Source organism: Sphaerodactylus townsendi, linkage group LG03 (assembly GCF_021028975.2).
Source record: "Sphaerodactylus townsendi isolate TG3544 linkage group LG03, MPM_Stown_v2.3, whole genome shotgun sequence".
NCBI lineage: Eukaryota > Metazoa > Chordata > Lepidosauria > Squamata > Sphaerodactylidae > Sphaerodactylus > Sphaerodactylus townsendi.
Window position 1 is genome coordinate 159249768 of NC_059427.1, and position 14317 is coordinate 159264084.

A 14317-nucleotide genomic window follows, 5' to 3' on the forward strand; every position below is an offset into this window, starting at 1 on the left:
GATCGTTCCCGTGTGCCATTTTATTGAAGATCCTTTAAAACAGGGGTGACCAACTCTCACGCTTCAGATGTTCATGGACTGCAATTCCCAGCTGCTAGTGGGCCATGCAGCAGGGACTGATGGGAATTGTAGTCCATGAACATCCGAAGCGCCTGACACCCCTGCTTTAAAAGGTAAAGATGGTTCCCCTGTGCCAGCGCCAGGTCACCACTGACCTTTGGAGTCACAATGTTTACTTCACAATGTGTACTAGGCAGGCTGTGTTTATGGTGTGGTTTTCCATTACCAGCCTGAGTCCACTGCACTTTACCCAGAAAACTGGGTATTCCTTTTACTGATCTCAGGAAAATGGACGGCTAAGCCAACCGTAAGCCAGCATCCCAAAAGCGACTTCCTTTGGAATCGAACTCAGGTCGTGAGATCTTTGATTCCTGCAGTACGGTAGCTTTCCACTCTGCGCCATAAGGCTCTTATTAAAGATCCCAGGCCGGTAATATATAGGTCTTGGCGGTTTCATAATGACTTAAGGTGGCCCGCCCACAGGGCTGATAGCTCAGCGCTGTTAACAAGGATTCTGTCCTCCTGCCAGGACTCGCAAATGCTGGTCGATCTTCACAAATCTGGGTTTGAGAGGCCGGGAGACATGGAGTTTGAAGACTTCAGCCAGCCCATGAACCGCACCTCATCCGACAGCAGCCTGGGCAACCCCCGCGGCACCCTCGATAGCCGGCTGGACCCCCGCCTGCTGAGCAAGAACAAGACCAAGCGTTGGCCCTTCGGCAGGAAAAACAAGGTGGGGGCCCTGAGGCAGGGAGGGGAGGGGAGGACCCCTTGGGCGAGGCCACTTTGCCCTAATCTCATGTTCCTCTGCGCCTTGGGGTTGCTGGGGCAGCAGGTTTCTCTGAGCCGCTCTGGCTGCGCATTGGGGCGTGGGAAAAGGCGGGCACTGGGTTCGTTTCTGCCCATACACACCAGAGCCCTGAAATCCCAGGAAGGTGTTTGGTCCAGTGCCGTGCAGCGATCGGCCCTTGCCCCTGGAACCCGTTCCCCAGCTCAACATGCCAGTGGTGACCAGTCACCCTTGCCTTGATGGGGAGCAACCAGCAGGGTGCCCCCTGCCCTTTCCCTGTTCTCCAGCTGCTTTCCTGTCCTTCCTGTTCTCATGAAATATTTTGTTCTTTTGTCTGCGCTAACTCCCTGAATCTGGCTGTACCAAAATAACCTTTGGCTGTCTTGTCTGGACTCCAAGGGCTCTGTCCTGAGTGTGCCTCCTCTCTTCAGCTACTGGTCTTGTCAGCCACTTATCAGCAGTGGTGTAGGAGGTTAAGAGCTCATGTATCTAATCTGGAGGAACTGAGTTTGATTCCCCGCTCTGCCGCCTGAGCTGTGGAGGCTCATCTGGGGAATTCAGATTAGCCTGTACACTCCCACACACGCCAGCTGGGTGACCTTGGGCTAGTCACAGCTTCTCGGAGCTCTCTCAGCCCCACCTACCTCACAGGGTGTTTGTTGTGAGGGGGGAAGGGCAAGGAGATTGTCAGCCCCTTTGAGTCTCCTACAGAAAGGGGGGATATAAATCCAAACTCCTCCTCCTCCTCCTCCTCCTCCTCCTCCTCTTCTTCTTCTTCTTTTTCTTCTTCTTCTTCTTCTTCTTCTTCTTCTTATTATTATTATTATTATTATTATTATTATTATTATTATTATTATTATTATTATTATTATTATTATTATTATTATTGGGTTTTGTATACTGCCCTACTCCTGAAGGGCTCTGGGCGGTGAACAACATAAATCACATATATACAGTAACCCTTAAATACATTAAAACAATTTAAAACGCAGTGATCAGTAACAAAACAATGTCCGCAATAACCCTCATTAAAACCCTTGCGCGTGTCTCCCAGACCTGCCCACCCCAAACTACACAGACCCTGAAACCTGCTCCCACACGCAATTCCCAGTTGCCCTCTGTTGCTCTTAGCTCAGACCTGGGCATTATACGGCCCGCGGGCCACATCCGGCCCGCCGGATGACCCTGACTGGCCCCCCTGCTTTTTGGCCCGGCCCTCCACAGTATTTTCTGTTTCTTATGCGGCCCCATGGAAAAAATAATTGCCCACCCCTGTCTTAGCTGGTTGGGTAGTAGTGCTTTCCCTTAGCCAGCGTGGTGGAGTGGTTAAGAGCAGGTGCACTCTAATCTGGAGAACCGGGTTTGATTCCCTGCTCTGCCACATGAGCTATAGAGGCTTATCTGGGGAACTAGATTAGCCTGTGCACTCCAACACACACCAGCTGGGTGACCTTAGGCTAGTCACAGTTCCTTGAAGCTCTCTCAGTCCTACCTGTGGGGGGGGGGAGGAGGGAAAGGAGATTGTCAGCCCCTTTGAGTCTCCTTACAGGAGAGAAGGGGGGGTATAAATCCAAACTCTTCTTCTTCTTCAGTCCTTGATTGACCTCTGGGTAGAAGATTATAGCAGAGGTCCAAGGCCTGATTCCTCCATTTCTCCAGAGAGTCTTTTGTAACTTCTGCCTGAGCTATTTCCTGATGCAAGGCTTGTGGGCAGAGGCCTCCTTTGTGTCTCACCCATCATAGCCATTGTGAAGGTGTGTGCATTTTCCTTTACTCCTGTGCCTGTAGATCTGGCCTCCAAACTCTCTTCTTATGGCCCTCCTTATCCACCTCTGCCCTGGAACTCCTCCGGTGCAGAACTCAGCCGCCCAGATGCATATCTGTTGCTGTCCTACTGTTAGGTCTCCGATCTGAAGTCAGTAAACAGACTCTGGATTCCTGATTTATTGAAAGGCAGCAAGTACCTAGCTTGAGAAAGCCAGCTCTGCTCAGCCTGGCTTTCCTGGGCTCCTTTATCCTTGCCCAGTTCCCCCCTCCCAATTTCCCAGAGAAAGTGTGAAAATAAAGAGCAGAAAGTGTGAAAACAAAGAGCAGCAGTGGCGTAGGAGGTTAAGAGCTCGTGTATCTAATCTGAAGGAACCGGGTTTGATTCCCAGCTCTGAGCTGCGGAGGCTGATCTGGGGAATTCAGATTAGTCTGTACACTCCCACACATGCCAGCTGGGTGACCTTGGGCTAGTCACAGCTTCTCAGAGCTCTCTCAGCCCCACCTACCTCACAGGGTGTTTGTTGTGAGGGGGGAAGGGCAAAGAGATTGTCAGCCCCTTTGAGTCTCCTGCAGGAGAGAAAGGGGGGATATAAATCCAAATTCTTCTTCTTCTTCTTCTTGTTTGAGACTTAGGTGCCTCCAAGGCCGCGATAGGGATAGATGCAGCCACCTGGCTCGCCTCACCCCTCAGGCACAACAGGCAGAGGGACTCCTCAGGGTCATTCAGCCTAGTCATCTACGATTGATCGGCGTCAAAGGAATAAACAAGAGAAAGGAAAGGAAGAGAGGAAGTCCCCCTACGTATCAATCAGAGTGCAATCAGTCTTCAAAGTTGCAATCAGGTTACATATTCCAGATTTCAGTCCTAACATCTGCCCTTTGGCTGCATCGCTTTAGGACTGTGTAACTCCCCACCACCACAATCAACTGTGCTGCCTCTGGACACCAGTAAGCTTGCTGCCTGTTTTATTATTTCTCCTCCCGTATCCACAAACATCTCTGGCTCAAGAGGAATATGTTCATGGACATTTTTAAAAATCTCCAAAGGAGATATTTAAATTATGCCTTTGAGCTGTTCTGTGAGGAACAGTTGTGACCTCTACCGGAGATGCTTTGTACAACCAAGAAGAAAAGGAGGAGTTTGGATTTATATCCCCCCTTTCTCTCCTGTAAGGAGACTCAAAGGGACTTACAAACTCCTTTCTCTTCCCCCCATACAGCAAGGGGCTGAGAGAGCTCCGAAGAACTGTGACTAGCCCAAGGTCACCCAGCTGGCGTGTGTTGGAGTGCACAAGCTAATGTGGTTCACCAGATAAGCTTCCACAGCTGAAGTGGCAGAACAGAGAATCAAACCCGTTTCTCCAGATTAGTGTGCACCTGCTCTTAACCACTACACCTCTTGGATTTTTTTACAGCCACAGTGACTCCCTGTGTGTCCTTTCACTGTTCCTGGCTTACTCATCTCTCACTGGATGGAAAATTTGCAAATTTTGCAAAAAACCAACCACCCCAAAAAATACCCCACCAACCCACCCCAATATATACACACATTTTCCAGCCAAAGTACATTGATAAAATGAATACAAACTGCTGCTTGGTTTATGAATACATCTTCAGTTAAGCATCAGTTAAGAGCCCCTTGGGGATTGGGCGGTCTATAAATTTAAATAATAAATAAATAAATAAATCTTTTTAATCACTCAGTGCTGTGCCAGGAAAGGGTGGGAAAGGTATGAGTTACCGTATATACTCGCCTATAAGTCGACCCGGATAGAAGTCGAGGCACCTAATTTTACCACAACAATAACTGGGAAAACTTATTGACTCGAGTATAAGACTAGGGTGGGAAATGCAGCAGCTACTGGTAAATTTCAAAAATGAAAATAGATATCAATAAAAAATGTTTTTGAATATTTATTTCAAAGAAAAACAGGATGGTACCAACAATAACTTTAAAAGTTCTGAAGTGGAAAATATACCTCTCACAGACAGTATCTCTTCAGAGTTTCATAGGGAAGATGCTCAACAAGATCCCCCTTTAAAAAAGTCCCTACAGGTTCTCCTTTAACACGGATAGCTTACCATGACACAATGAAGATGCTTGCGCGGTGATGGCAGCCGCTGCCCCAAAGCAAGTCTGTTTTGCAGGTCTGCAAGCTCAGCCGTTCACTCGCGTATAAGTCGAGGGGGGCCTTTTTCAGCTCAAAAAATGTGCTGAAAAAGTAGGCTTATATGCGAGTATGTAAGGTATGTAGGAAAGGAAATGAGCTAGATAGAACAAGAAGTCCCAAAAATGGTCTGGAGTTATCAAGCATCTGCCCTCTCAGGATAGATTGAGTAGGACAGGGGTCTGCAACCTGTGGCTCTCCAGATGTTCATGGACTACAATTCCCATCAGCCCCTGCCAGTGTGGCCAATTGACTGTGCTGGCAGGGGCTGATGGGATTTGTAGTCCATGAACATCTGGAGAGCCACAGGTTGCAGACCCCTAGTAGCAGCAGTTAAATGTTCGCATGTATATGGCTGTGTGTGTTGTTCCAAGCATGTCCAGTTATGTTGCCTCCATAATCTTTACAGCAGCGAAACTAACTCTGTGGCTCATTTTATTTATTTATTCGATTTATAGACCACCCCATCCCCAAGGGGCTCTGACCGGTGTACAACATCAATATATATACAAATAAATAGAGATCCACAATAGTGACCACACAACAATCAATACAATAACTAAAATCCATTAAAATCTATTAAAACAGCAGTTAACATAACAATGACAGGCGTCCTATAACCCAATCCGTTAAAATCTCCCCCAAAAAGAAGGAGAGGCCAGACTCCTCTCTAGGAGGGTAACATAGATGGAACCAGAATTAAGGTGGTAAATAAATGCATAAAGCATAAGGGATGGGGCGGGGGCCACTCAGCGACTGGACATTCCAAAGGCCCGGCGGAACAACTCAGTCTTACAGGGCCTGCGGAACTCACCAAGGTCCCGCAGGGCCCAGACAGCTGGAGGAAGAGTGTTCCACCAGGCCGGGGCCAGGGCCATAAAGGTCCTGGCCCGTGTGGAGGCCAGCCGCATCATGGAGGGGCCAGGAACCAGGACATTTCCTCACTCCGTCCTGGTTCCTCACTCCGTCCTGGCAGCAATCCTTAGGAGAGGCTAGAGTGAGAGTTCAGAGATGACCATGTTCTTAACCAGAACACCCCCACCCCCCACCATGCGCACCAACACACCCACGGGTAGCAAGCGTGGTGCAACGATGAGCAGATCGGACACAGACTCCTGCTTCATGGTGCACGTAACACGAGCATACCGTGGGGATTTGCAGACAGATGCTAGCTGGTTTCCCTGGGGAGGGATTCTCTTCTGTAAGCCATGCCCCCAGAACTGTTTCAGAGCAGCAAGATGGTGTGGGAAGGAAGGCTGAACCTCCCCCTTCAACCCCCCATCATAACTGGGCCCCTACGGCAATGCAGAAGTGAGTTCCCGCAGGGGACTTGCAAGTACCATCTGTCTGTAAGTCTTCATGGCAGATTCACATGACATGTCACATTTAGTTGGGGCTTCCCACTGGGGGAGCTTGAGGGTCAGCCTCTGTCACTCTACCGCAGTGGTGGCGAACCTTTGGCACTCCAGATGTTATGGACTACAATTCCCATCGGCCCCTGCCAGCATGGCCAATTGTCCATGCTGGCAGGGGCTGATGGGAATTGTAGTCCATTGGTGGGGGGGGGGGGGGGTGGGGGGGGGGGGGGGTGGGGGGGGGGGGGGGTGGGGGGGGGGGGGGGTGGGGGGGGGGGGGGGTGGGGGGGGGGGGGGGTGGGGGGGGGGGGGGGTGGGGGGGGGGGGGGGTGGGGGGGGGGGGGGGTGGGGGGGGGGGGGGGTGGGGGGGGGGGGGGGTGGGGGGGGGGGGGGGTGGGGGGGGGGGGGGGTGGGGGGGGGGGGGGGTGGGGGGGGGGGGGGGTGGGGGGGGGGGGGGGTGGGGGGGGGGGGGGGTGGGGGGGGGGGGGGGTGGGGGGGGGGGGGGGTGGGGGGGGGGGGGGGTGGGGGGGGGGGGGGGTGGGGGGGGGGGGGGGTGGGGGGGGGGGGGGGTGGGGGGGGGGGGGGGTGGGGGGGGGGGGGGGTGGGGGGGGGGGGGGGTGGGGGGGGGGGGGGGTGGGGGGGGGGGGGGGTGGGGGGGGGGGGGGGTGGGGGGGGGGGGGGGTGGGGGGGGGGGGGGGTGGGGGGGGGGGGGGGTGGGGGGGGGGGGGGGTGGGGGGGGGGGGGGGTGGGGGGGGGGGGGGGTGGGGGGGGGGGGGGGTGGGGGGGGGGGGGGGTGGGGGGGGGGGGGGGTGGGGGGGGGGGGGGGTGGGGGGGGGGGGGGGTGGGGGGGGGGGGGGGTGGGGGGGGGGGGGGGTGGGGGGGGGGGGGGGTGGGGGGGGGGGGGGGTGGGGGGGGGGGGGGGTGGGGGGGGGGGGGGGTGGGGGGGGGGGGGGGTGGGGGGGGGGGGGGGTGGGGGGGGGGGGGGGTGGGGGGGGGGGGGGGTGGGGGGGGGGGGGGGTGGGGGGGGGGGGGGGTGGGGGGGGGGGGGGGTGGGGGGGGGGGGGGGTGGGGGGGGGGGGGGGTGGGGGGGGGGGGGGGTGGGGGGGGGGGGGGGTGGGGGGGGGGGGGGGTGGGGGGGGGGGGGGGTGGGGGGGGGGGGGGGTGGGGGGGGGGGGGGGTGGGGGGGGGGGGGGGTGGGGGGGGGGGGGGGTGGGGGGGGGGGGGGGTGGGGGGGGGGGGGGGTGGGGGGGGGGGGGGGTGGGGGGGGGGGGGGGTGGGGGGGGGGGGGGGTGGGGGGGGGGGGGGGTGGGGGGGGGGGGGGGTGGGGGGGGGGGGGGGTGGGGGGGGGGGGGGGTGGGGGGGGGGGGGGGTGGGGGGGGGGGGGGGTGGGGGGGGGGGGGGGTGGGGGGGGGGGGGGGTGGGGGGGGGGGGGGGTGGGGGGGGGGGGGGGTGGGGGGGGGGGGGGGTGGGGGGGGGGGGGGGTGGGGGGGGGGGGGGGTGGGGGGGGGGGGGGGTGGGGGGGGGGGGGGGTGGGGGGGGGGGGGGGTGGGGGGGGGGGGGGGTGGGGGGGGGGGGGGGTGGGGGGGGGGGGGGGTGGGGGGGGGGGGGGGTGGGGGGGGGGGGGGGTGGGGGGGGGGGGGGGTGGGGGGGGGGGGGGGTGGGGGGGGGGGGGGGTGGGGGGGGGGGGGGGTGGGGGGGGGGGGGGGTGGGGGGGGGGGGGGGTGGGGGGGGGGGGGGGTGGGGGGGGGGGGGGGTGGGGGGGGGGGGGGGTGGGGGGGGGGGGGGGTGGGGGGGGGGGGGGGTGGGGGGGGGGGGGGGTGGGGGGGGGGGGGGGTGGGGGGGGGGGGGGGTGGGGGGGGGGGGGGGTGGGGGGGGGGGGGGGTGGGGGGGGGGGGGGGTGGGGGGGGGGGGGGGTGGGGGGGGGGGGGGGTGGGGGGGGGGGGGGGTGGGGGGGGGGGGGGGTGGGGGGGGGGGGGGGTGGGGGGGGGGGGGGGTGGGGGGGGGGGGGGGTGGGGGGGGGGGGGGGTGGGGGGGGGGGGGGGTGGGGGGGGGGGGGGGTGGGGGGGGGGGGGGGTGGGGGGGGGGGGGGGTGGGGGGGGGGGGGGGTGGGGGGGGGGGGGGGTGGGGGGGGGGGGGGGTGGGGGGGGGGGGGGGTGGGGGGGGGGGGGGGTGGGGGGGGGGGGGGGTGGGGGGGGGGGGGGGTGGGGGGGGGGGGGGGTGGGGGGGGGGGGGGGTGGGGGGGGGGGGGGGTGGGGGGGGGGGGGGGTGGGGGGGGGGGGGGGTGGGGGGGGGGGGGGGTGGGGGGGGGGGGGGGTGGGGGGGGGGGGGGGTGGGGGGGGGGGGGGGTGGGGGGGGGGGGGGGTGGGGGGGGGGGGGGGTGGGGGGGGGGGGGGGTGGGGGGGGGGGGGGGTGGGGGGGGGGGGGGGTGGGGGGGGGGGGGGGTGGGGGGGGGGGGGGGTGGGGGGGGGGGGGGGTGGGGGGGGGGGGGGGTGGGGGGGGGGGGGGGTGGGGGGGGGGGGGGGTGGGGGGGGGGGGGGGTGGGGGGGGGGGGGGGTGGGGGGGGGGGGGGGTGGGGGGGGGGGGGGGTGGGGGGGGGGGGGGGTGGGGGGGGGGGGGGGTGGGGGGGGGGGGGGGTGGGGGGGGGGGGGGGTGGGGGGGGGGGGGGGTGGGGGGGGGGGGGGGTGGGGGGGGGGGGGGGTGGGGGGGGGGGGGGGTGGGGGGGGGGGGGGGTGGGGGGGGGGGGGGGTGGGGGGGGGGGGGGGTGGGGGGGGGGGGGGGTGGGGGGGGGGGGGGGTGGGGGGGGGGGGGGGTGGGGGGGGGGGGGGGTGGGGGGGGGGGGGGGTGGGGGGGGGGGGGGGTGGGGGGGGGGGGGGGTGGGGGGGGGGGGGGGTGGGGGGGGGGGGGGGTGGGGGGGGGGGGGGGTGGGGGGGGGGGGGGGTGGGGGGGGGGGGGGGTGGGGGGGGGGGGGGGGGGGGGGGGGGGGGGGTGGGGGGGGGGGGGGGTGGGGGGGGGGGGGGGTGGGGGGGGGGGGGCGGGGGGGGGCGGGGGGGTTGGGGGGGGGGGGGGGGGGGGGGGGGGGGGTTGGGGGGGGGGGGGGTTGTGGGGGGGGGGGGGGTGGGGGGGGGGGGTGTGGGGGGGGGGCGGCGTGGGGGGGGCGGGGGGGTGGGGGGGGGGGGGTGGGGGGGGGGGGGGGGTGGGGACCTCACAACAAACACCCTGTGAGGTAGGTGGGGCTGAGAGAGCTCCGAGAAGCTGTGACTAGCCCAAGGTCACCCAGCTGGCGTGTGTGGGAGTGCACAGGCTAATCTGAATTCCCCAGATAAGCCTCCACAACTCAAGCGGCAGAGCTGGGAATCAAATTTAGCCGCTTTCATGCCTCCTTCTGGAAGCTGAACAAAAGACAGCGCCGGTTTGGCTTTCAGCCTCTGACCTCTGATCCAGCTCCTTCTGCAGCTCCCGATTTTTTTCTTCAATCTTCTGCTGCAGTTTCTTCCTCCTCTGCTCTGGAGGCAGGTGGCTGAAGTCTTCTGTGATCACCGTCTGGCACCATAGAAAGAAACAGAGATCAGCCTTCGATCCGGCCTACCTCACTGCGGACTGCCCCGACGACCCTTCCCTCCAACAACATCACAGGGCACCAAAAGATCTGCTTCAGCTGTTCCCAACCCGTGGTAGAGGGGACACTCATTCTAAAGGGCTTGCAGGAACCATTCCAGGTCTTGGAAGCTAAGCAGGGTCGGCTCTGCTCAGTATTTGGACGGGAGACCGCTAAGGAAGGCCAGGGTCTCCATACAGAACCAAACAATGGCAAGCCGCCTCTGTTTAGTCGAAGGCTTTCACAGCTGGAATCACTTGGGTGCTGTGTGGTTTCCGGGCTGTATGGCCGTGTTCTAGCAGCATTCTCTCCTGACGTTTCGCCTGCATCTGTGGCTGGCATCTTCAGAGGATCCTCTGAAGATGCCAGCCACAGATGCAGGCGAAACGTCAGGAGAAAATGCTACTTACTAAGCCATACATTATATTTCCACACAGCACCAAAGTGATTCCAGCTGTGAAACGCCTTCGACTAAACAGAAATGACTTGCCATTGTTTGGTTCTGTATGGAGACCCTGGCCTTCCTTAGCGGTCTCCCGTCCAAATACTGAGCAGAGCCGACCCTGCTTAGCTTCCAAGACCTGGAATGGTTCCTGCAAGCCCTTTAGAATGAGTGTCCCCTCTACCCGCGAGGTTGGGAGCAGCTGAAGCAGATCTTTTGGTGCCCTGTGATGTTGTTGGAAGGAAGGGTCGTCGGGGAGCAGTCCGCGGTGAGGTAGGCAGGATCGAAGGCTGATCTCTGTTTCTTTCTATGGTGCCAGGCGGTACGATCACAGAAGACTTCCAGCCACCTGCCTCCAGAGCAGAAGGGAGGAAGAAACTGCAGCAGAAGATTGAAGAAAAAAATCGGGAGCTGCAGAAGGAGCTGGATCAGAGGTCAGAGGCTGAAAGCCAAACCGGCGCTGTCTTTTGTTCAGCTTCCAGAAGGAGGCATGAAAGCGGCTAAATTTGATTCCCAGCTCTGCCGCTTGAGTTGTGGAGGCTTATCTGGGGAATTCAGATTAGCCTGTGCACTCCCACACACGCCAGCTGGGTGACCTTGGGCTAGTCACAGCTTCTCGGAGCTCTCTCAGCCCCACCTACCTCACAGGGTGTTTGTTGTGAGGGGGGAAGGGCAAGGAGATTGTCAGCCCCTTTGAGTCTCCTGCAGGAGAGAAAGGGGGGATATAAATCCAAACTCTTCTTCTTCTTCTTCTAAATTAATTGGGTGTCACTTTTGCAACTGAGGGTTCAAAATGTGGGTCTGTCAGGACTCACAGTTAAACTTGATGGTGACAAACGTTTTATCAGTACCTTATGCCGGTGTGAAAAGATGGCTGCCCGGGCGGTCTTGTTAGCCAGCGTGGTGTGGTGGTTAAGAGCAGGTGTACTCTAATCTGGAGAACCGGGTTTGATTCTCCGCTCTGCCACTTGAGCTGTGGAGGCTTATCTGGTGAGCCAGATTGGCTTGTGCACTTCAATGCACACCAGCTGGGTGACCTTGGGCTAGTCACAGTTCTTTGGAGCTCTCTCAGCCCCACCCACCTCACAGGGTGTTTGTTGTGAGAAGGGGGGAAGGGAAAGGAGATCGTAAGTCCCTTTGAGTCTCCTTACAGGAGAGAACCGGGGTGGGGGGGATATAAATGCAAACAACTCCTCTTCCTCCTCCTCCTCCTCCTGCTGCTGCTGCTGCTGCCTTCATGGAATCCGCAAAGTTTTGTCCAGTAACCAACTCTCTGTCTCCCTTCTTTCAGGGATGCCTTAAATAAGATGAAGGACGTCTATCAGAAGACACCCCAGATGGGAGACCCCAGCAGCTTGGAGCCAAAGATCTCAGAGACCCTCGGCAACATCGAGAGGCTGCACCTAGAAATCCAGAAGTATGAAGTAAGAGAAGCTGGGGGCGTCCATCTGCCTGGCTTTTTCTGGATGTCTCTTTCCTTTTGCGGGCCCAAGTCACCCAGCACTCGTGCCCAGACGTGGCCGCCAGAGGGCTGCATTCCCACTCCAGACCAGTTCCAGGTTTAGGGAGACCCTGGGCAGACAGTGAATGCCCCTTCTCCCCATCTCCATCAGGACCCCTATTCATGGGTTCCTTGCAGCCTATCTCCACACCCCTGTGTGTTCTTCCTTCCTCAGCCTTCACTCTGACTGTGGTCGATTCCGCACTTGTGTTATCGACCTCAGTTCGAGCTGCGTTCGACCTAAGTGCTCCGCACAACCACTGGGATTGACGTGGTTTTGTACCAGCTTCGCCCCGTGTAACGGTCAAATTTCCGACTCCAGTTGGGAGCTACTACTTTTTCAGGGAACCACGCTCGAACTCAGCTCGATTCCTGTAAAGTGAGGAATCTCTGGTGCCAGGAGTCCCCCATTCAGCCAGTCACAGCTGAGGGTTTCGGGCATGCGTACAGCTGGCCAATCAAAAAACGCCACCTTCGTCCCTCCATTCCTGTGGCAGTTTTTTTTATAACGTGTGTGGGCATAGACGGAACATGGCCGTAGAACAGTAGCCAATCGGAACGGAGCGGCAAAGAGGCACAGGATAATCCAGCCCTCCGAGCTGCGATCAAGCTGGTTGCAGTGGGGAACAACAGTGACTTCGACCTAGGTCAGTACCCTTCTCAGGGAACTGGGTCGAACCTATTTTACTCGTGTGCGGAATCGCCCTGTATGTCCTTTTACCAGCGGTGCTGGGAGATGTGTGCAGATGGGAACACCCCCACTGTGGCTGCCAGGAGTAACCCCCCCCCCCCAGTAATTTTTCCCTAGCAGCCTGTGCTTGGGGGGCATCTGAGGCCGTGAGCCTTACTGGACACCTGAGCCCTTGAGCCCTTCTGGGCTAGGAAATCACTGGAGATTTAGCAGGACAGCCTGGGGAAGGGACAGAAAAGAGGCCATAGACCAGGGGTCTGCATCCTGCGGCTCTCCTTGAACATCTGGAGAGCTGCAGGTTGTAGACCCCTGCCATAGACTGAGCCCCCCCTGCAAAGTGTCCATTTTCTCCTGGAGAACTGATCTCTATCACCTGGAGCTCAGCTGTAATTCCAGGAGATCTCCCAACCTATCTGTAGGTTGGCAACCATATCCACAGGTCTTAACACGTGTGACCACTCCTGAGAAAACCCTGAGATGCTGTGTATCCAGTTACCGGTAGATTGTGCTCTGTGTGTATTAAGCGTTAAGAGACTGAGGGAATCACGTCTCTTTTGCGCCTTGGGAGCAGCAGTGGCGTAGTAGTTAAGAGCAGGTGCACTCTAATTTGGGGAGCCGGGTTTGATTCCCCGCTCTGCCACTTGAGCTGTGGAGGCTTATCTGGGGAACCAGATTAGCTTGTGCACTCCAACACATGCCAACTGGGTGACTTTGGGCTAATCACAGTTCTTCGGTTCTTCGGAGCCCCACACACCACATAGGATCTTTGTTGTGGTGAGGAAGGGCAAGGAGATTGTAAGCCCCTTTGAGTGTCATACAGGAGAGAAAGGGGGGGTATAAATCCAAACTCTTCTCCATGGTTTGTCCTGAAGGTCATAGGATGAAGAGGGGGTGGGTTTTGGTGCAGATCTGTGCGGTGAGTCAAAAACAGCAGGATCAGATGGGACATCATCATAGGTTGTGGCTTCAGGAGTATTGAGTTTCATGTCTCTGTGCACAGTTGGGAGGGTCAGCCTTGTTAGTGGTGGCACCACCCTTCTTGAAAGAACACTTATGCGGCAAAACCCCACCCCTCACCCTTCTTCTGGGTCCGTGCAGGCTTGGCTGACAGATGCAGAAGGCAGGATGCTGAATAACCGCCCCGACACGGTCACACGGTATAACCGCCACCTGGATCATGCCAGCACCCTGAACAACAACACCTGTTCACACGAGAAGGACAGGTGAGAGCAAGTTTGGGCCTGGAAGGGGGTGGGTGCGTGGAAGTTCTGCCAGCTGTGAGAGCCAGCTTGGCGAAGTGGTTAAGAGGGGTGACTTCTAAGCTGAAGAACTGGGTTTGATTCCCCACTCCTCCGCATGAGGGGTGGATTCTAATTTGAGGAACTGGCTTTCATGGCTGCTCACACACATGACGCCTGGTGGGTGACCTTGGGCCCATCACAGTTGCCTCCCTCAGCTCCCCCACCCCACAAGGCATAGGTGTCAAATTCATGGCCCTCCTGTGCCACAAGGTGTCTGTTGTGGGGAGAGGAAGGAAAGGAGTTTTTCAGACTCCTTTCCATAAAGACAAAGCAGGTATAAATCCAAACTTTTCTTCTTCCCTTCTGGCAGCTGTGCAGGGCCCCGTGCATGGGGATCGTGGGAGGGTGGGGGATGGCTTGGAAGCACCCAAGATCTCCACCGTGGGGTGGGGGGTGGGGGGGTTGGCTTCAACTGCTTTCTGGGTGGCGTGGGTCTTGCTGAGGTCTTTTCAGTGACTTCTGGTGTAACTGAGTTCTCTATACCTTGCATGTTCGCTCTTGATGGCAAGTTTGTTTATTTATCCATTTACTTTGTTTATGCCGCACCTTTCTCCCTAGAGGGGACTCGAGGTGGCTTACAAACTTCTCTTCCATTCCTGTGAGGAAGGTTAGGCTGAGAGACTCTGAATGGCCCAACACCAGCCAGC

General features: G+C 59.9%; 1 protein-coding gene across 1 annotated transcript in view; it reads left to right on the forward strand.

Annotated features, from left to right (window-relative positions):
- TRIP10 (thyroid hormone receptor interactor 10) overlaps window positions 1-14317 on the forward strand; it is a 140589-nt gene that overhangs the window by 119425 nt on the left and 6847 nt on the right. Inside the window, 5 exon segments of the mRNA XM_048490618.1 lie at window positions 590-793; window positions 10497-10544; window positions 10547-10611; window positions 11469-11601; window positions 13468-13592. Of these exon segments, the coding sequence (XP_048346575.1) occupies window positions 590-793; window positions 10497-10544; window positions 10547-10611; window positions 11469-11601; window positions 13468-13592 (575 nt within the window).